This window comes from Malurus melanocephalus, unplaced genomic scaffold (assembly GCF_030028575.1).
Source record: "Malurus melanocephalus ecotype Western Australia unplaced genomic scaffold, MMel_1.1 scaffold_133, whole genome shotgun sequence".
NCBI lineage: Eukaryota > Metazoa > Chordata > Aves > Passeriformes > Maluridae > Malurus > Malurus melanocephalus.
In genome coordinates, this window is record NW_026623365.1 from 1,856,372 (window position 1) to 1,879,248 (window position 22,877).

The 22,877-nt window shown below is 40.8% G+C and overlaps 1 protein-coding gene across 2 annotated transcripts in view; it reads left to right on the forward strand.

The window, feature by feature from the left end:
* Window positions 1-21,759, forward strand: part of VWC2 (von Willebrand factor C domain containing 2) — a 53,650-nt gene extending 31,891 nt beyond the window's left edge. For both annotated transcript variants that reach the window (XM_057370807.1, XM_057370808.1), the window contains exon 4: window positions 21,020-21,759. In XM_057370807.1, coding sequence (XP_057226790.1) covers window positions 21,020-21,171 — 152 coding nt within the window. In that variant the 3' untranslated portion in view covers window positions 21,172-21,759. The remainder of the gene's footprint in view (window positions 1-21,019) is intronic.
* Window positions 21,760-22,877: the final 1,118 nt, after the last annotated feature.

Genomic DNA, 22,877 nt, shown 5'->3' on the forward strand with positions numbered 1-22,877 from the left:
GGGTCCTGTTTGTGCCCTGATGAGCACTTCTCAGTGGTAACCTAGGAGTGATGAATACATTCTTATTGATGGCATACATCTACATAGATATGTATATCTATGTATATATGGCATACATATATATACTTGCTAGAGACAGTCTTACTTAAATTAATTAGGAAAAAAAAAAAGAAAAAGTGTAATATAAGTGTCTATGGATTACATTGAAATAGCACAGGGAAACAAAATAAATCCTATTCCTGATTTGGTAAGAAAGGATGTAAATTAATTTCAGAAGCCCTGGGCTGCATCCATATACTTTGTTGGTCCTGCTAGGAGGTTTTTGCCTTGCAGGAGCTGTCTCCAGCTGCTACTTTGTYCTCCTGTCTGCTGGGCCAGTAGATAGTGAATCAGGTTTTCTTTTGGCAGGGGAGAGTTTGCAGCGGTGTTAATTGATAACAGTCATTGTGCTTTCAGGCATGTGGAGGTGGAGCATGAATTGTTGGTTTCTTCAAGAGAACAGTGGAAGCACTGTTCATGAATAGGAAATTCTCCCACATACAGAAAGGAGTATATTCCCCAATAAATATTTGTCCAAATATGTAGATGTCCCTGTTTAGGTTTTTCTTTTTTTTTTCCTGCAAGTGCACTAATTGATTATCCCACCAAAAAGGCATTTTGTTCTGTCAGTGCTGTGAAGATTTAGAGCCTATATATTAACAGCATGATTAATTTTCAGTTAATTTGTGTTGCATGGTCCAAATTTTTGGTGTCCTGGACATGTTAGATTGCCAAGGTGGCAAAGCACTGTGTGCACTAATACAGAGACTGAATTGAGTCTGCTAGATGTAGGATGAAGCACAAGCAAAGTCATTTGTGGTGTAGAGGGGTTTTTGAGAAGGGTTTTTTTGTGGTTGTCTTCAGTTAGCTGCAAGAACTCGTCAAAGACATGGAGAAACCTGTTCTGCAGCTCCTCTCTGTTGTTAGATTGGTTGAGTTAACTTTCATTGACCCACAGGTTCATGAGCCTTCAGTAAATGTTGATGAGATAGTTTTTGACCTCTGTTATTGTGAGCTGCAGCTGTTTGCTTCTGTCATGGCTTAACCCCATCTGGCTGTAAGTACGATGCAGCTGCATGCTGACTTCCCTCCCTGCCCTCAGTGGATGGAGAGGAGAATYAGAAAARAGGTAAAACCCGTAGGCTGAGATTAAAAGAGTTTAGTAATTGAAATAAAGTTATAATAAGAAATAATAATAACAGTAATGAAAATCAGTGAYCTTTTCAAGTATTAAATACAGGGCCAACACGGATCTGTGTTTTGGGATTGCTCAGATGTTCCACATGTCCCACAGCAGTCTTTGAAAAGTGCTTTGACTGYCAAAAAACTGTGCTATATCTGTATAAATTTCCAAAGTGATACCAGCATTCTTATTCACTAGTATATCACCTTAATTGAAAGTATTGTCARGAGCTGGAATTGCACTTGGCATGCAGATCTGTGCAACTTACTGAAGAATATTCCATGAAGTTATGTCCCGTGATGAGCTGAAACTTGGGTCTTCTGTAGTGTGACTTGTGTCCCACTCGTTTGGAAAGCTTTGTTGAGAATATAGCTGTGGAATAATACATGACACACTTCAAGAAACTTTTTTTTTTTCCTTTATGGCACAAAATCTTTCTTTTTCAGCAAGTCCCTAAGTATCAGTAGAAGAGCATGAGTCTGAAGGGCACTGGCTCTCAGTACAAGTTTTTTCCCATTGCAAGGAACATCACTCTGTCTATTGTTGTTGTGAGAGCACGATCAGCACAGAGCAGCAATTCCAGGAGTTTCAGGCTGGCACATTGAGGAGACCAAAGAGTGCCAGCTGGGCCTGAGGAGCAGAGCGATCCCTGGTGTGTTTTCCTGAAAGTGCTTGGACAAGTTCCATGWTGTGAGCAAGATGGACAAAACTCATACATCCAAGAGCAGTCCTTGAGGCGCTTTTAAAGTGTGCTCTCCAGCTGTGTTTAATTACATGTCTAGCTGGGTAAAATTTCCCACAAGTTTTAAAAGTCTCTGGCCCGTACCTGGACTCATGCAGCTTAAGGTATATGACACTGTTTCAGACTTCCCACTATTTGTCTTCTAATCCTAAAAAGAATCTTTCTCTTTTAATCCTTCAAAAACCATATTTTCAAAAGCTTTTTTTTTTTTGTTTATAGTTGTCTGCTAAAACGATTTGGCATCTGTGCCTTTTTGCACCACCTACTGAGAGACAAATGCTAGTCCAGCATGTCCAGTTAGGAAATTCTGAGTGATGAATGATTTTCCACTAAACTTCTGTCTGTCTTTATAGAATTAATGTAATTTCTGCAGGCAGTGTAAAAGTGATGGGGAGAGGGAAGTAGTGAGACAAACATCTCAGATGAACACATAATAAGAATTGTCAGCTGTGGATGCTAAAAGAATCATTTGSAAATCCTGTGTGCAGCTGCTGAGGGCAGGGCTGAGTTAGTCAGCCTGCAAACCATCCTTGTTTCTGCAGGTGRTCCAGATTGTCTGCACTCTTCACCAAGGCTAAGATGGTTTGAAAGGCTCAGTGCTTACCATGTGCTGCTGTTCTGGGCTGTGCAGAAAGATGAGAGGGTCTCTCTGTGTCATGAACTACCCCTTTGCCCTGGGGGAGCTCTCTGGGGCCCTGCATGTTTCCATGTTTTAGTTCAGGTTCCTCTAGCTTTGTGCCTACCATGAGTCCCACTCTGGCTCTTTCCTTTCAGAAGGACTGGTCCCTGGGAAGGATTGGAGGACATTCTTGGCACACATGGGTCTCTGAAGAGCTTGCCCCTGGATCTGGTGCAGAYTCAAGTTTGAGTCCATTTCACAAGATGTTCCAGAAATGTTTTCARTCACCAACCTGGCCACCATGTGTCTTACCCTGATCCATTTCAAAGCCTCCTCCAATTGTTCTCCCCAAGTTACAACACAAAAAAGTCTCTCTGCACCGACATTTCCCACTGTGCCAGGCTGTGTGTCTGTGCTGCACTCCCTGTTCCAGTCAGGCATCACTGCACCTAGTAGGTTTATCTCCCTCAGGCTGGACACAGCTTTGCTTCCTTTCCATTTGCAAAGGTGCTGGCTGTATGCTGAAACTTTAGGCTTGCCTTCAAAAGAAAATGCTTAAATTCTTGCCCTCATTCCTAATCATGCAGTTAACTACKCTGCAGCAAGGTAGCACTGGTCTGCATTCTTGGTAAGACCCTGTTAATGCAAGTCATTCAAGCTCACACTTGAAAGTCCACAGAGATATTCTGCTGTATAGCAGACATGGAACTGGCTCGCTTTCCACATGCTGTGAGCACCACTAAACATATTCATACAAACCTTTGCTTTGCTACAGTTTTCTCATGAAAAAAATATTATCTCTTGAAAAAAATATTTTAGAATGTTCTTAGGTTTAAAATTATGGGCATGAAAATCTCTCTTCCCTCATCTGTTTTTTCTTGTTTGAATGTCSATTATAGCAGAACAAGTTTTATTACACAGTAGTACATTGTATCATGATTCRGATCTCTGCTGGTGCATTAAGTATTACTATTCTATAGAATTTTTATTTAAGCAACTTTTCTTGCTCTTTAGTTGCTTTCCATGCTGGTCTTTTTCTATGTCTGTGTGCATAGGTGCTTCATTTCATATTGCACAGACAGGTAATACTAAATTTCATAGTAATTTGAGCGTGTGTGTCTGTGTGTGCCGCCTTGAACACAAAATCAACAATAGAAGTTATGTGTGTTATCTAAGACTAATCTATTTATTGAACAGATGTTGGGAGGGAGGAGGGTGATCTTTCTTCAGAGTGGCACTTTTGAATRTGACTCCAATGTATTCTTACCTTACAAAACCTTGGTGGAGTTTTATTGACTTGATATGCATTGCAAACAAAAGCTTGAAATGCACATAGAAATTATCATAACAAGCACCAGTGTGTGTTCCTATTTGAAATTGATCAGATTTTGAATTATCTTACATATATATAACATTTTAGTGAAGTCAAAAAATTTTCACGCTGTGAAYTGGTTTATTCTGTTCTACCCTTCATCCCAAGCTGTTTAAAAGAAACACCTTCCCTCCATTTGTCCAGGTCTTATTTGGCTGAATGTGTAGATTCCTTCTGACATCTCATTTGGTCTYTGGAATCATCAGCACTGCCCATGCTGCACCAGGGTCTGCAGGAGGACAGGCTGCTTTAGCCACAGGGTCTTGGGCTCTGACTGATCATTTATTTTGATTTCTTATGYGCATTAAATCTACACCAAAAAAACCTTGAAGTATATCTGTTAGAAGATGGCAGGTGTCTATTTTTCCCCTTTTYAGAAGTTCACAGGCTGCTATTAATGCTCTGACAGGTGATTTACAGTGTGCCTGGCCTGTGATTTTTGCAAGTACCATTACTCTAAAAGCATGAATTAGGGAACATCSCAATAAATATATTTATATTACACTAAGAGCATAGATTATAAGTGCCCAAGTGCTCATAATTATTCACTGTGTTTCCTCAGTTTCATTCTTTTTGGTCAAGGAGATTGAAGAYCTCCTTAATTTGCTGAACTGCTTTTGAGTTAATATTTTTTAAGAGTATATGCACAGGTACATGARGAGAGCTATTCCCAGCAGCATGACATCAAAGTTTTGGTTTGGAGTTGAATGTGCAACTTTTTTTCTTGAAACCTGAGGGGAATCTTTAGGTTTTGGATGTTTTTGAAAAGTCTATCAAAATGCAGAGGAAAAAAATGAGCAAAATTGTGTATGGTCACCAGCATTCAGTGCCTAAATTAGTAGCTCACTCTCTCTAATAACCATAGGGAAAAACGCCATACAGCAAGGGACCCTCTCAACAGTGAAGCTGGATGGAGAAAAAGAAATAATTTCAACTTTTGCAAGGTATTCAATATGCTATGCCCTGGGTAAACCTTTAAAAGAAAACGTTACTGATTAAAAATAAATTACATGTAGAAGCTCTGTATTGCCCCAGTGGTATCAATTGAAGCCGATGACTAGCCTGAATTAGAAAAGGAGATTTTCAAGAACCTGAACCTGTCATAAAAAAACAATAGGCAATTATTTTTCTAGATTTCCACAAGGATCCATGATGGCTCTTTGATTTCTGCTGGGGAAAAAAGTCAAAAAAATGTCCCTCTGAGAGACGAAAACTTAGAGTAGCTGTKTGAAAGCAGCAAAGTGGTTGTAGTACTTCTGATCTGCCTTGAACATACCTCAGAACATTAGGGACAGCCAAGATGTCAGGACCAGCCTTTTTATCTGTATTTTGAAGAAATTCAGGGGATGTGTGGGTGAATCCATATAACACACGCTACTCTAATGAGAGCCAAGGTGATCATGAGGAGAAGGCAAATCCCTCACCAGGGTGTGGAATTCCTGAAGTGAATGTGCAGTTTGGGATACTTGTGGTGCCTGTCTGTGAGAATGTGATGCAGTGCAGACCTGCTCAGGTCTCTGTTTGAGCAGACAACGTGAACTGGGGCTGCTGCACAACAGATGGGGTCTTGCAGCTGTCTCAGAAATCACGAGTTAAGGGCAAGAAAAAAAGCAAGGTAATTCTGACTGGAGCAGAGGGAGATAGAAAGACTAGAGGTGAAGACAGAAAGATGAATAGAATGAGAACTTGGAGATCTTTGCTGACAGTGATTTTATTTTATAGAACTTTAAACATTGTTAAAAGTTAGGAAAATTGCTTACAGATTTTACTTGTGAGGTTCTTAAATAGTAAGAAATGTGCTAAGGGTAATGCTAGGGGCTGTAGCACATAYAGACCTGGCAGTGGGGTAGAAAACTGGTTTAGATGTGAGGTGCTCATGCTGTGATAGCTGGAGGAAGAGAAAGTGCTTTTAAGTTTTATTTATATTGCATGGCCTCTTTTGAAATCTATTTAAAGCCTTGGGCCTGGTTTCCTTAACATGCAGACTTGCACATTTCTGCATGGGAACCTTGCAGATTCTTTCATTTCCTCACTCTTTTATTTTTCCAAATTTWTTTTTGTCATCCCTRTTACTTCTCCTACTTCAGCATGGCCAAGGTGCTCTCTTTTCCTAATATGCTTAAATGCCTTGCACARTCTTCCTGCATTCTTTCACAGAGCTCACATTTGGAAACTGAACACAGGGCAAAAGTGTATCTTAAGGGGGAAAAATGAATGTGGTGAGGATTGARGCTTTTCTTAAAATCTTCCTCTAAACAGAAAGCAATGAAGAAACCAAGCCATAGGCATTCTGWCTGTAATGGGAGTCAGATGTGATCAGATATGGCTCGACAGGCTGACCCTCTCCTTTAGACATTTTTTTCTCACTTTTTAACAGCCTGGAAAGTGGAATCTATCTTTTAACCAGAAACCTGTGTTAAAAATTACCTTTTAAAAGCACTGTCATCTGCAGGAAAAACATATGACAGATTCRTTATTGGGCAAAAATAAGTGACTGAGTGCAGCTTTTAGGAGTTCCACTTTGAAAAGAAGTGAAAGTTAAGGAGGGGAAGTGCCACAAAGTAAAGTGTTTCTTCTGGCCTTCCATTATAGCTGCCATTTTATCCTATTTTAAGASTTTTCTCCTTTCTGTCTTGTCAGCATCTATATTCAGTCATTACTTGTCAGCACARTTTTATTCAGTAACAATAAATACGCCATAATGAGCTGAAATATGAGTCTCATAATCACAGGTATGGAGGTTTTTTGTTTGCTAAGACTTTGTACCCAGAGGAAAAAATGACACAACCTACCGAGAAGGCTTAAAATCTGAAATCCTTTCTTATCAATCTGATTATTTAACAATGATTAGGGTATTTTGACTTAGTTCCAGTATCCTTTGACAGTTCTAATCTTTGCAGCACTGTCCAAAGATGAAGATGTGTTTAACCATGCTTTTTATTGCTGGCATTTCGAAGAGATRTTCCTTCTGTTTGCACATGATTTTCTCATGAAATCTTATGTTTGCTACTGGATTATTTTGCACTGCTACTAGATGTTTTTACCTGGAGCAGTATTCCTAATACAGTAGAAATCAGCTGACAATCATGTTTGAGGAAAGAGAGTCMTTTATGTTTTTTCTTCCTTGCTGCAATGTGCCTGGAACGAAACATTCTGTATAAAAGTTTCTGTTCCAAAGTGCTTTAGTCTATTTTAAAGCATTSACATGTTCTTATTCACAGTTTTGTGGTAAAGACTTCTCTTAAAAACTATCATGGAGTTTTGGTTTTGGTTTTTGAATTGGGGCTCTTTTTTTTGTGTTGTTCCTTCTGTACTGACCAATTGTCTCTCCTCTCTTGAAATCCCATCCAAAGCTTTTGTTCCACAAAGACTCCTTGCAAAATTTTTTTAACATGTTATTACATGGATTTCAATTGCACATGCATAAATTACACATAGGCTTGAAATAAAGAATCAGAAAATAAATTACTAATCCAATAATATCTGTAGACGTTGCCAGTGTATGTTGTGCTATTAATGGTATGGTATAGAGTACAAAGGGAGTAATTGCAAATTAAACCCCAGAGCAAGGCAGGAATGAACCTCACCTCACAAATGGGAGCRAATTAGAGGATCTGCTGGTTTCTTCCATTTATCCCTACCTTTGCTCGGGAACATAAATTCTTCTGCAGGAAACATCCCCTTTCCACATCTTTAAATCCTGCGTGTTTTACAACACTTCAATCTACTCTGTAATTTGGAGTATCTCATTTTGTTTTAGTTTTGTCTTCTAGGGAGGTTCTTGAAAATAATAGCTTTTATTCATCACGAAGTCCCCACGTCTTCTTTACACTTATGCTGTGTATGCAGCAGGTGAGCAGTGATCATTTTTATCACCGGAGAGTGGAAGAATACCCTGAAGACAGATTGAGTAACTATCATTTTAATCATACATCAAGTGTTAAATTATTAATTATTGATTGTAGGASATTCTGGAGTAATAACTTCATTAGAAAAGTAAAATTTAATTTTTAATTTTACCACTTTTGTATTATTTTATTGCTCTTTTCCTAGTGCACTAATCTGAGTTTCAAGAAAATCAGTTCAAAGTATCTTGGGAATCATTTACAGTTTCATAATGCTTTGGTTTTGCCTAGGAAWAAACAAACATAGCTTTCAGATAAACATAAATGCACCAGCTGTTTTCTCCCAGAACTTTTATTTCCATAATAATTGTCTTTGGRTATAATTTTATAAGAAGCATATAATATGTGGAAATATTTAACAGGTTTACAATAATTATATTATTGTAAATACAAGACGGGTTTTCATGCCTCAGTAACTGCTCCAAAGGTCTTACATGTTAGGGAAAAAAAAAAGGAAAAGAAAGTTGTAGGAAGCAGCCCAGCTTCCCAGTGCCAACTTGGCCATCTTGGGGGCCATTTCTGGAAGCCAATTTGATTTTTTCAGASTTTTCTGGACTATTAATTTAATGAAAGGCCTGATCTGATTTYTTATTTTTCCCTGAGCATCTGTGCAGGAGCTTGATGGCTACTTCTGTGAACAGGAGCTCCAGTAAAGTTGGTAATGCCTGCCTCCTCTTGTGCTTAGTGTTTTGACTTAGTGGTAGGACATTTAAGTAGTTCACCCCAGACTGGGAATATCTTGTCTCTCCTTAGAAGAGCAGACATCTTTGCAAACTCCATTATACAAATTTTGGCTTCTTAGATTGTGAGTTTGCATTGGCTGAAAACAGAGGGCCTTTTATGTGTGCCACTGTGAGTGACTCGCAATTTCTGTGCTGCTGCACTTCTCTTGGRTGAAAGGATTTGTATAACTCACGGAGGCAATCTTTACATTTAACAAAGCTGGTTTTCATATCTTTCATGATTCATGTCTCTCACTTCAAACCATCTGTCTTTCCACGTCAACAAAAAGGTGATTCCTTAAAATAATTGTGCCAGTCACCCTGTCTGCTTTCTTGCCTTTTTCCTTCCGACTTGAAATCCCACTAATTTGGTTTCTTCCAACACCAATGGCTCCTTAATATTTTGCTTTTGCAATGCAAAAGCACCTTCTAGTTTCCCACTTTTCCTACTCCAAAGCATCCATGTTAGCTAGTTTTTGATTAATGAGTTGTGTGAGGGTGATGCAAATGGAAAAAAAGAGGAAATTAACTTCAGGTAGTGATGGATTTTCATGTTGCAACTTAATATATTTAGATTTGCATAGTACCTGGTTGTATTTCTAAAAAAATTGCTATGGACGTGGTCCTAAGTGGAGCATGTGGGGTCTCCTCAGGAACAGTGTCTCAGATTTGCAGCTTTGATTTGTTGACAGTTTCTGATCAATAGAATAAGAATTATTATTTTATGCACCCCTTCCTATCCTGGGTATTCTTTCCTCMAAATGGTGTTGGTTTAGCCTCTCATTCTTTATTCTGTGCAAGACCTTGATAAGGTAAGAAAGTGATACTAGGAGCCCATGTGAGAAATAGGGCTGAAATGCAGTGTGCTGGAGCAGAGATCAATGCCAGATGTTTCCCAGATCACATCCTGGCCAGCCATGGGAGCAGGGCTGCTCAGGGTACCCTGCTTGGGGTACCAGGGGCAGGGAGAGAGTGCTCTCCCTGAGACATTYTCCTGTGATTTTCTCTTTGGCTTCCTCCACGGGCACAAAATGCAGTCTTTCCAAAGCAAGCTGTGTCAGGGCTGTTTCATAACCAGCAGGGGAAAATCATTAAAGGRGATGAAAAGGTAAAATTATTGATTAAATAGCGTGGAGGGCAAAGTATAACCTCCCTTTTGTTCATAAAAATACTGTGATTTTTCTCAGTTGTGGAGTAACTTAGGTGCATCTTAAAGCTAGTTGATAAGGAATTTTCCCTTAGGAAACCTTAGCTCAGTTTTTACAGGTATATTCACATAGTAATAGTACGATATTAAAACAACTAGCAAATTGCCTGTATTTTGTAAATTTTCATGCCTGAAGATAGAAATAATTTRTTTGGTGACTAAACAGTTTCTTCATTTCCCTGTTCTGGTTCCCATGAATTACACCTGGTTTTCACAGGGACAGCTTTTTATTTCAGTCAACAAAGCTAACAATGCACAGCAAAGGATGTCGTTAGAATTCATTGTATTTTAAAATGATGCATGACATGCCACCAGTTGTAATTCATTCTTTGGCACAGATCCCTGACACTTCTATTCCTGTAAGAAAGGGTACTAGTTTTCTGGTTTTAGGAGGACAATTATTGGAAAAATTCTAAATGAGAAAGGTAGAAAGGGGAAGAAACRTGGTCAGTCTTCAGTATATACAGAAAAAAGTCCTTTGTGGATCTGTTTAAGGTTTTTGTAATGTTTTAAATAACAGTTGTGCTGGGATTGGTCTTGGCTGGGTACTTCCCTTTTGTAACTCAAAGGAAATGGGTAAATAAATAAAGCACAAAATCACAGGTACAGTCAAGAAACTGCCACAGGGCTAAAGTCTTCAAGTGCAAAGCTGAGCAGTTCAGATGTGACAGACCACTTATTTCTGTTACTGCACAAAGTTTATTCCCTTTAAGAGTCTTAACCTCTTTTCCCTCTTTCTGCGCTGTCAGCTTTGCTCACAGCCAGTCTGGATGAGAGGGTTACACAGGTGGCTTGAGATCCCAAACTGCAGCTCCTTCAGTGATGACACCTTTCCTTGGTTGGTGTGTATTCCTTCAGCAGCAGGTTACCTAGAGAGAGGCATGTTAGGTACATCTGTACACCTACAACCAGGGCAAACCAACTCTGGTGAAGAGGGGCTAGAAATCTGTCTGTGTATGCACACCCCTAAGATCATAACTAAAACAACAAAAACCAAACCCCAAACGATCAATAATGATGACACAAAGCACAAAGTWACAACAAAAAAGCCAAACCAAGCCTTTTTAAAACACCTGTACTTGCAAGGGGACTGTTTAATTGGGAGAGTTGTCACTGTCTGCTGCGACAGTCTAGCAGGACTTGAATGATGCTACATTCAGGATTTTGTTATAAGTCATTCTCAGTAAGAAAGATAACCTCTGTTTAAMTGTATTCAGTGGGTTTATTCTAAAATGTGGTGAAAAAACGGTTGATGCTTGACTGATGATGATTTGTTGGTTTGATTGAATAATTCCTTGCAGTAATAAGTAGCAAGTGGCCTTCCTCACATACTGTATTCACACTGCTCAGTGATTTATAGTGACTGGAAAAACATACTGATTTATATTCAGCTTCAGTCCTAAAGCAGAATTATACTGTACTTTGGTACCACTTTAGCTTTTGATTCAGTTAAAGTCTTTAGGGATTTTCCAAAAATAATTCTCTAAATCTTTCCTTCATTAGTATCTTGCACTCAGCTTGTGTCAGGACATATAAAATCCTGAGTGTATGTGCATTTTTGCCTAAATTACTGACCACTTCTGAGAGACCTAASTATCCTGCCTGGTAGACACTATAGCCCACCAGTGCTGCAGTGTTTTGGCTAATTAAAATGTGCTTTTAGTTACAGTGTTTGCAGCAAATCTCTGAGGCATTAAATTACTGGCCTGYATCATGTGCTTTTGGAAGAGCAGAATCTATTTAAACTTGCATAACAGTTTTTTTTAGGATAACTTGCTGAGGATCTTTCAACAAAGACATTTCACATGGTTTGCTTAATCTGAAGAGTCAGCTGATGTTTCCCAGTGCAGAGATGTCTTAGTGCTGAACAGGTCTTTTACCAGGCCCCCAGTTATCCTGCCAAGCCCAGCAGGGTCACTGGGATAAATAAACAGCTTAAGAAAGAGAAGGATTAGCCCTGTTATCCTCAACAGCACGTTTTTTAAGCTCCCRTGCTACAAGTGCTGGGGCAGGCAGGCATCTCACCCTGCTGCAGCCCACGGACTGCCCCATCACTGATGCCTGTCCCTGCAGCAATGACAATGCTTCTGCACTTTCTGTAGCAGAGGGAACAATTCGCAGTGATTTGCTCTGTTTTCCTAGATGTGACTGCCCTCTCTGGGCTTCAAAAGTAATTTCCAAGTAGCCMRTTCTGCTCTGGGCTCCACTGCAAGYATCTCTGCAGYGTGCTGTGTCTCAGGTCATGTCCCAGATGAATCCACCCTCCTCTCTTCCAGGCTGGCTTTAGCCCAGGCTGGTTCACAGTCCAGTTTGGACGGTGCAGGGGGAGCAGAGAGAGAGCTGAGGGGGGCACAGGCAGACAGCTTTCTAAAAGCCTCACCCGGTCCCAGCAGGCAGGGACAGTGGTCAGCAGGGTGAGGAGCACCAGCTCCAAGAATTCCTGTTTCTCCTACATTCTACTAGACAAATTGGCTGCTCATGGCCTGGGCTGGTTCACTATTTGCTTGGCAGATGACCAGCCCAGTGAGTGGTGCTGAATGGAGTTACATCCASCTGGCAGCCGGTCACTACYGGTGTCTCCCAGGGCTCAGCATTGGGGCCACACCTCAAATCCTGCATCCAGTTCTCAGCCCCTCACTGCAAGGACATGGATGTGCTGAGTGTATCCAGAGAAGGGCAGTGGAGCTGGTGAAGGGAGTGGCTGAGGGAGCTGGGGGTGTTTAGCCTGGAGAAAAAGAGGCTCAGGGGAGAGAGACCTTGTCACTCTCCACAACTGCCTGACAGGAGGGTGTAGCCAGGTATGGGTCACTCCTCCCAAGTCACAAGTGAAAGGATGAGAGGAAATGGCCTCAAGTTAATGTCAGGGGAGATTTAGATTCGATATTAAGAAAAAAATTATTCACAGAAAGGATGGTCAGGCATTGGAACAGTCTGCCCAGAGAAACAGTGGAGTCACCATTCCTGAAAGCATTCAATAGGGATGTGGATGTGGCACTAAGATTTAGTGGTAGACTTGGCTACAGGGTTAACATACAGACTCAATGATCTTAGAGATCTTTTCCAACATAAATGGTTCTGTGATTCTTTGTTATCTCAGGCGTCTGACATGATTTTTCCCGATACATTYAAGCCTGGTGTCTCTAATTTCCAAATCATCTGGGTGGTGACAGATCTGCAAGAAAGCTGAGCCTAAAATCGATGCACAGCTTGCTGGCTTCTAAGTGCTTATATAATTTTCTGTGAGATACTCACAATGTTCAGCTCATGTCTAATTGGTGCCATTTCTGGGTGGAATACAATGTCCCTTTACAAGTCGTAGGACCTTTGAAAACCATTTTAAGTATCCTATTCGAGTCTTCCTGTATTTTCTCTGAAAAAAGGAAGTGGTTTGAGGCAGTTTATTTTTATGGCAGTCAAGCCCCATGTTTAATTGAGCCCTTTTATGCTTCAAGGCTTTCTGTTTGGCTCCTGCAGTATTGGACTGTGTGGTGTTCGATGCTCCTTTGCTTTTTTGTATTCAGTACACAAAAAACAGATACCTGAAAAGCTGGTCACTGGATACACCTGAAAATCTAAGGAGACAGTAGCAGTGGCAGGCTACAGACTGTTCCCTACCTGCAGGCCATTTCTGTCTGTGCAAAACTGTGCAGCCCTTTTTGGTAGGGTATAGTTGGCATTGTCAGTGGTTTCAGTAGTGTTTAGCACTGTCATTCCAGGGGCATAACACCGCCAAGTGCAAGGTGATGGAGAGTCAGAGCTGGGAAGGATCAGAGGTGAAAAGGATCAGTCCAGTGGCTGTRGTGGCTCTGTTTCATGTTCTCTCTGTCTTTYTGRACACCACTCCAATTTCTAGGACTGGAGCCAGAATAAAATGTTCACCGATAGTGCTGTCACAGATGATAAATGAAAAARTAAAACWAYGGAACRTGACCWTAAACARGGCTTGCRAGTCTCATCAGCAGAAYATTAAAACCCAACTTTTAAGTAGAYTATAATTGGTTTATGTTCTGGATTAAAGMAAACACACCCACAGATGCACACRTAGGCTACAGCAGGTGTCAGAGCTTTGACACTGTTTGTCACAGCTGTGCCACTGATGACACGGTCACCCTGTTTAGTTACAGAAGAGCTTCATTGGGCTCTCTTCTGTCTGTCCACTGACAGCTGCTATACACATCGTTCTAAATTAGTTGATGAAACATTATTTTTAATTGTTTCTCCCAATGTGTCAGTTCCCTATGCATCTAGCAAAATATGGCCCTAATAGAGGGAGAGGTTTTATTATTCTTAAAATCACCAAAACTCTGTCAGGCATGAATAAACATGATACTTTCATGGAAGGTTGCATCTTACACACACTGCTTTTTTGTTACTTCCCATAGCAACTAGAAAAAAATCACAAAATGGATGAATACTTTTATTTTGTTTTTCCTTGTCATATATGCACACACAACACATTTACTGGAACTCTGTTAGGATACCTGCCATGGTTCTCTGGTTGCCAATATCTTAAAGCCTTGATAAACTATTGAAATAGTACATGGTTTTTTAGGGTCTCAAATTGCTTTTAAAATTGGGTCTACCTGAATCCTTCTTCTATAATCAAAAACTCCTTTGCACTGTGTTCAGTTGTGTCCAGAGGTACTGAGGCAAGTAAAAGATTGCAATGGATTGGGAGAAGTCAGAATCATGACAGTAGCTGGGGTAATGAACTTATTTTTGTGAGAGAATGAGAATCTGCTGTAATCCTGGTCACAGACTCCTTTTGCCAACTGTTTTTCGTGCTTTATCTTCTGAGCTGATGTTTTGCAGGAGATAGATGCATTACATATATACACACATGAGAGGGAAASAAAGTCAAGTCAGGGAGTTACAGACCCTTTAGGAGAGATTAGAGATTGGAAGGACACAAAGTAGGTACTGATACCATCTCTGGAGAAAGTGATTAGATTTGAGAGGGATGAGGAAGATAGTGCCTGTGGCTCAAAAATCTTTCTGTTGTGGTGCTACGTGGCACAGCAGCCTGTTTTAATGTCTGACCATGCCATGTTAGCACGTTTCAAAATCCATCTCAAATATCTAGGCAGGTGAGAAGGGACTTTGTGTCCCTGTGCAAGGGGAGGGAGGCACAGCCAGCATCTGTCTGTGGTTTTGTCCTTGGCTATCCTTGCTCCCTGGTGTAACTTCCAAAAAGCCCTTGGCTCTGCACTGTGGTGTCCCAGGTCACCTGCAGCAGCAGCCAGCTTGAAATGCAGGCATGTARCTTGGCTCCATTTTCCAGCTCAGTGTTTCATTAGTCCCCCTGGCTTCTGCAGTGGAGGAATTCTCAAAATGTCAGAAAGAAGAAAGATCTGAGCGGTGGGASGGAAGGCTTCGCTTTCCACATCATGTTCCTGAAATTACTGAGCAACTGAAACACTCTTGCTGTACATGGAAGACTGTCAAGTGGCATTTCTGGACAATGAAATTTCTATGTAACACAGGCAGCAGCAGACCCGACTTGAGCACAAGGATATGTTTGTTTCTGTAAGATTTCTATCTGATGCAAAATTTGTAAGTTTAATGAAAATGTCAGCCTAACTTGTGATCAGTGGTCGCAACAGAAAGATACGGGTCAGGAAGTAGGAGGAAAATGGGAAACAAAACAGGGAATGTCACTGTGCTGCTGCACAGGTCTATGGTGTTTCTATTTCTTGGGTGTGGTACACAGGTCGATCCTCACAGCCCCAAAAAGAGGTGKCAGGAGTGGGGGAGGTCTGGGGAGGTCAGCAGGGACAGTGAGGGTGCAGAACTGGCCTCCTCGGGCTGCAGGTGAGGYAATGGGAGGAAAGGGAAGCATGATACACATCAGTAAGGTCAKGAACAGCATGACAGAGCTGGGGTTGGTTGTTACCACCTCTTCCACTGTGAGGATTTTGGAATACCAGGTTTAGGTAGTGGGTGGAATTATAAGGTAACCCTTTAACTCCTCTAATTCAGCAAGGAGGAGCCATTTACCAGGTCTCTGTTTCAGAAAGTGCTGGGATACATGTTCTTGCTCTGTCCCCATTTACTTTCCCACTCATCTCCTTCTGGCTGCTGCAGGTGCAGCTGGACCTCTGAYCTCACCCAGCACAGCTCCTTCTTGTGTCTAGTCATGGTTCTCAACACTTCCAGGGCAAAGGGTAGGATCTGTCTTTCCACATAAAAGCAGCAGCAACCGTTGGAACCTTTCCAGCAGCTGTTGGAACTGTCCCCATGAAAAATGAGGAAAAAGATGTAAATAAAACCAAGGGGRTAAGCTAAATATTGAGGTTATGTAATTTTACAAAGTGCTCTAATACCAAATGAATGATGCCGGTGATGAATGCCAGAAAACTGTCAGGGTAGATGGAACTGCTGTCAAGTGCCTTGGAAGTGGCCTGTTTGACTGCTGCAAGGAGCTATTAGAGGGGCATCTGTGAGGAAGTTTAGTACAAACCAGAGCCCAAAGCAGTCTTACATCAGCATGTTGTGTTAAGAGGTTGTCACTGTAGTTTTAATTGGCAAAATTCTGCTGTGACTTATTCTCCAGGCAAGCACATTAACTTGCCGTTGAACAGATTTCTTTGTTCATGATTTAGTTTAACACATGATGAAAACAGTTGATTAAATTGTGATTTGCCAAATTGCTGGATCATATTTTTTAACTGATGGGAACATTTGTCCATACAAAAGCAAGGGCAGGAGGAAGAGGAAACAGGAACAGCTCCATGACACAGCTGTGGTTTTGTGGAAGGAGGGGAGGAGGAGTTTCAGAGAGGCCCTTCTGAGGTTGTCAAGGTTACAGGTGCTGCTGTAGGTGAGTGGCTTGGGCATTCTCTGCTGAGAACTGGCATCAGCTGTTTTCTTCTGCGATAACAAAATTTGCATTTTAATTAGATTGTTGCCTTTTTCAACACTGAAGCATACAATGTAAGTAGTTGGAAACTTCCCACAGGACCARTGTAAGGATTWWAAAAAAATAMAATAGCAGYRTTCAYCYCAATAATATTTTGAWTTTTTKTTTTTGTTTTTAAGTKTTTCYRASGTGSRGATCMCTTTATAATCARTCAGTGAACTAACCAGCYGATCTGCCWTCCTAGTTCTTTAGATCCCAGTAAAAATGGAAGCTACGATTCACTGTTTCAGATGCAGGAAAGCCAAGAGCTGCATGCCAATCTGGTGCTCAGTGTGAGAACTGACGATTTGCACTGAACTTGCTTTTGAGACATCGCTGCAATGGCAGCAACTGTGTCTTAGCCCTGGGAAAGAAATCTGTGCTGATACCAGCACGGYATGGTTCGAGTGGCGTCTGACAGCACCACTTGTGTACTTTAGGAAAACAAACGATGTCGTGGTGGATTTCAGGCTGCACTCAGAATTGATGCAATATGTCATTATGAATTTTCTGCCAGATTTAAGAGTGATACAGCAAGATCTTCATCTGCTGTGAAGAAGTGCAGTGCCACTGCGTGCCTCAGAGCTATATATAAGTGTACACAGCTGGGGATGGGGCCGGGAGGTTTGTACTGCAGAGCAAACCAGCCATCACTGCACTGAGCAACTTCTGGGTGCTGGACTTAGGCAGAGTAGTGATGCTGCCAAGAAGGAGCTCAGAAAGCCCAGCACTGCTGTGGGGTTGAAACAGCCTTGATTTACTTGGAAATGCTTTTCATGTGCTAAGTAAGGTAATTTTGCAAATTTAAAAAACTCAAAAATGGCTTACCTTTTGAAAATCTTGCTAAATCAATATGAGATGCCTGGTTTTAAGTAAAGCAGTAGTTTCAGCAAATGCCTTGCCATTGGAACAGGTCATCCACTCTGAATGTGGAGAAAACGTGCTTTTGCCTTCCTTTTCTAAGGGACACTGAGGAAATGGCACTCTTTAGCTTTCAAAGCCAGCCTTTGTATGCCTGCTGTGCGTCCTGGCCTTCCCACTGTCTATTCAAAATCTTCAGTTCCTCAGTTTCCCTACTGTCCTTTTAGATAGGCAGAGAATCGCTAGTGGCTTCATCATCACTATGCCTCCAACTGGACTTGATTATCCTTGTGGGTCTCTTCCAAYTGGRAATATTCTGCRATTCTRTGGTTCTGTGACTGGCAGGGGCCAGGGAAAGGCTGCTGGAGGACCAAGGGTCCCACCAGTGCCATCCCACGTGTACCCCATCACTGCAGGCGGGTCCCATCAGTCATGTAATCCTGTGTTCTGTGAGTGCTCCTCAGAGGAAGAGGAAAGGGGTGAGCATCCCCTGCTTGGTAGGAATGGAGCCACAGGACAGCAAGGGCCAGGGCAAGCTCATACAGCGTCGAAATTGAATGAGGATTTGGGGTGAAGCACAGGCRTATTTTCTTAACAGTCTGAGAATTTGGAGAAATGATAAAAGGAGAGTTGTGGAATTATTTTCCCATGTTTAGACACTATATTGGTCTGACATTTATGTGCATGATGTTGCAGTAATCCAGTCAGTTCAGCCTTTTCACTGATGACCTTTTCTGTAACATTACCCACAATGTTGTGCGCACGCAATATCTCAGAGAAAAAGGTGAGGGCAAGGATGCCAGCTGAGTATTGTCAGCTGAASTACTATACAAGATTTGCAGTTACAGTAATGATGGGTGCAAATGCAGGGCCAGAAAATGGGCACTTTTCTAAGGAAAAGTTCCATGGTAATAAAACAATATTTGTTGCTGCCATTTATTTTTGTTGAGTCCCTTTCTCGGGCAGATGGTTATTGCTCTTCTGCAGATTTACTCAAGCAATGGCTTTCTCCCACATAAAATAGTTTAACAGTTGAGGTCTAACTTGTGTATCTTTACATTAATTAACTTTCTGATGTAAAAAGTACTCATCATACATGACATTAAGGTGTTACTAATTGTGCCTAGAGGCATTTACATTCTGAATCCGAGTGAATTATATTACGTGTGTTGCACCATTTTTTCTTCATTCCCCCATTGGTTTTTATAACCAAGGATAATCTATAACATTTACTTTTCCAGAATGAAATAAATCCTGCAYTGGGGATTGACATCAGTTTTGTTTCTCCTGTGCCTTTTACATAGTGTTTAAATTTCAAGTGGTCTTGTAGGTTTTGTACAAATTCTCCATAGAAAATATATTCTGCATTTAATATTTTAACTCCTTATATCATATAGCTTTGTAAATCATGGGGATGTTACAGGCCAGTGTGCAACATTCAGGTGTCTTTACCTAATGTGCAGGTGAACTCATCTTGGGATGAAACTTTATTAGTTACAAGAAAAATACTGTATTTCAATGACACAGAATTGTATAGATAAACATTCAAGTATTTTAAACAAAGTTCCACTGAGGACAGCATTGTTAACTCTGCTTTATCTTGGTTGAAACYTGGGGCACCTCCAAATGTGCAGTGGGGACCCGGGAACATGGCTTCAACTCCAAAGTCCTCCTTCCTGTGTTGTCCAGCCCAGTAATACTTTGCATGGACAGATGGAAGGACTGAAAACTCAGAAATACCAAATTAAATCAGGATAATAAAATCAGGTAATTTTACTTGCTGTATTTTCATACGTATTCTGCATCCAAACGGGCAAGAAGCCACCCAAAATTGTGAAAGAAGCTGCATGTTAGAGATCACTGTCAACAGTCAATTCCAAAACTGGAACAGGTTGCCCTGGGAGGTGGTGGAGTCACTATCTCTGGAAGCATTCAAAAGTGTTCACATGTGGATGTGGCACTTGGGGACATGGTTTAGTGGTGAATATGGTAGTTCTGGGTTAACAGTTGGATTCAATGACTGGATTGAATAATAACAATAACAGTTGGATTCAATTTAATGATTCTGCAGTCTGTGATTCCATGAAAACAAAGTATGGGCTTAAATATTCAGAGCAKTAAAGGGTACAACTTGGGGAAGCAAATTTCTGCAAATCTCTTCTAGAGGTAACTCTTCGGTGAGGAAAGACCTTCATTGTGGCAAATTTGGCTAATAATTTTCAGGCTATTGTGTCTGCACAAAGACATAAACTGTTTTGAAGAGACAACTATTAAAACTGATTCGTGAACTATTTGGTTTGTGCTTTCAAATATGTAGCCCAGGAGGTGGGCTACATTTCTGTAGAAGAAGAAGGAGCCATGCTCTTTGGCACAGGTTTTAGAATAGATGCCTGACAATGGAAGACTGAGCCCATCTGGGATGTATTTGCTTGTCTGGCGAGCAGGCTGRCAGTCAATGAGTGTTTTGTGCATCCATAGCTTTTAAGAATTTAAGCAGTATCTATCAGATCAATGTATCCTGGCCCCTGCTCCAAATCCTGCCCTGATGGCAGTGGTGCCAAAGTGCTGTGGAGTGGCCAGGTTGTGCCTGAGCAGCTGTGCCTGAGTGCTCATTGAAGGGAAGGACCGAGTTCCACTGAGGGCGTGACAGTGAATACACACATGTTGGGAGGGGTTAATGCTGCTCAGCAAGAGCATGTGGGTTTTCAAGGCAGAAATAGAAAAAAAATAATTCTTTTTCAACAGAAATATAGATATATAGATAGAATACAGCCTTCACAGCCTTGTGCTTTTTGAAAGAACTACGTTGGTCTTCTGAACGTTGTGCTGGTGCATTTTTCTCCTGCCTSATCCTTGGAAATGAAGTCATTTCARTGTACTATGAACATGGGTGTTAGTAGACTTACTGACTTATATAAAATGGAATATTTCATTTTGTAGATGAGAAGTGTCTTCATTCAGAAGAGRCTGAAGCTATTCCACTCTGCTGGAAAAGGACTATTTTCCCATTAAAGGGAAAATAAACTAATCTGATATTATGATTACTACAGAAACTAAAAGGCTTGTTTCCAGTGGGAAAAAAAGTAATAAAATTTATAAGCAGCTCTCTAGATGCTTGCAGTGGCTGCAACAGCTTATCAACAGCTGGCATTTTCTCAAGCTTAAATCTGTTTTCATCTGCACCATCAGTGTGTGCCCAGGTCTCTCTCACAGCGCACATTGCACAGGAAGGTTTTATTTCACCTTCCCATGTGGAAGGCAGGATAGTCAGGACCAGAAGCATCCAGCCACTTCAGAGGGCAAGGTCCTCATGTTCTTTGCTGCTTTWATGCCTTGTGCTCGATGCCCATGTTTAATGTGCCCAGCATTGCTCACTTTGCAATAGGTTTCCCATATCCAGGACTAGAACTAAGCCAGGCTGGGTTGCAGTGTGCTGTTGGTGTCCCATAATGAACTCTCTCCTTCTTTTAGGCCCGAACTGCTTTGCAGAAACCCTTGTCATTCCAGCGGGACGGGAGGTGAAAACTGAYGAATGCACTATATGTCACTGCACTTACGAAGAGGGCACGTGGAGGATTGAACGGCAAGCCATGTGCACTAGACATGAATGCAAGCAAATATAGGAAATCTACAAATCTACGGACTTTTCGTGGTTTTTATAAAATATCCCACAGCAGAGAGCACCYGAGATGACCCAGGGAAATCTGAATGAGAAGATACTGGCAAGGAGCAAAGAATAAAAAAACTGATATTTTGTTTTTCAGAGTAATATAATACTGCAAGGCAAAGAAGTGCATATATTTAAAACATTTGGACATAAGAATACCTGTCTTAAATGTGTTATTTTCACAGTGAGTACACTAAAATACACTATAAAATATTCTATGTATTTCTATGATACCATTATAGAGCTTAAAAATAAATGTTTTATATAGACAATACAGATTAAAGTACTGTATCATTGCCTCTCCTCTTGTATACAAGCGCCATGGCTAAAACATTACGTTTCTGTTTGAGTTTCATTATATAAGGGTTTTTCTGTGGGTTTTTTTGGGTTTGTTTTGTGTTCGGGCTTTTTTTGCTGTTGCTCACTTTGAGTTTATTGGGGCAGGCAAGAGATAGCATATGACAAAACTTTGACATTCCCAATTTTGGAAAAAAGAGGATAGAACATGCTTTCAGAGAACATGTGTGCATTTATGAAAATAAATGTRCTGTAGTGTAGAGATGGGTCAGCTCCATCTTTTAGTTCTACTTGTGCTGTCTCCTGCTTCACCACTGAGATAACGTGGAGCAGTGGGTAATACGAAACTGGTTTCTCATAGCTGGTGCTATAAAAATTTATTCAGACAAATTCAATTCTTAATGTTCATTTCAGACATAAAATTTATCAGCAGGACAGATCTCTCTGTGGCATAATATGGTATCACCTAGCTGATGGAAATGCTGGTAAGTAATCACAGAGCATCATTAATGTGATGTATAATGGATATGAAGAAGAGCAGCTTGGAAGGGCTACAGGAGCCAAGCAAGCCTTCACTGAAGTGGCTCCACGTGGTTAGGCTGTGGGTAGGAGAGCTGGTTAGTAGCTGCTCTGTTCCCTAGACCCTKCTCTTGCCACCCTGGTTGAACGTGGTTCAGCTTTTTGTTTGGTAATGAGTGACATGCTGTATTAAGAAGAAAGGTTTAAATCTCCATCTTTGAACCATCAGCAGATTTCTAGCAAAGATATGACCCTGACCATGTGTGAGGTGAATCACATCTCCCTGCTTCAGGCACCAACAGCCTTTGTTTAAAATCCTTTCGGTTTTAGTTTATCACCAAATTCAGCATTACGTCTGCTTTGAATATCTGTTATGGCAACGTCTCAAGAAAACACTTAATATGGATTTACTTTGAAGTTTTTGCTGAAGGGAAGACTCGATGAATCAATATCTGAAACTAGAAGATTAATGCTTAAATTCCCACTTTTTGCTACCTGGTTACCAGCTTTGCATCCATGCAAAGTGTGATTTWCTGGTGCTTCTGAATGCCATAGGACTTTTGCCAGTGACTTCATTGGAGCCATTATCACCTCACGTCCTTATTTTGAAGATATTTCTGTCACTCCGAGTTATTTGGGAGTAAAGGAGGTATGTATTGTCTAAAACTTGCAATAAATATATTTAAGTATWTAAAGTACATGTGTACTTAAAGTATACAAGGGGAACTTCTGTTCTTTTGGTCAGTTTTCTTTGTCAAAGTAGTGAGTACAAAGTTAAAGAGTTACTGTGTTTTTCTAGTGTAGCTTTTGTAAATATTTTTTATTGCACATTTTTTCTAAAACATT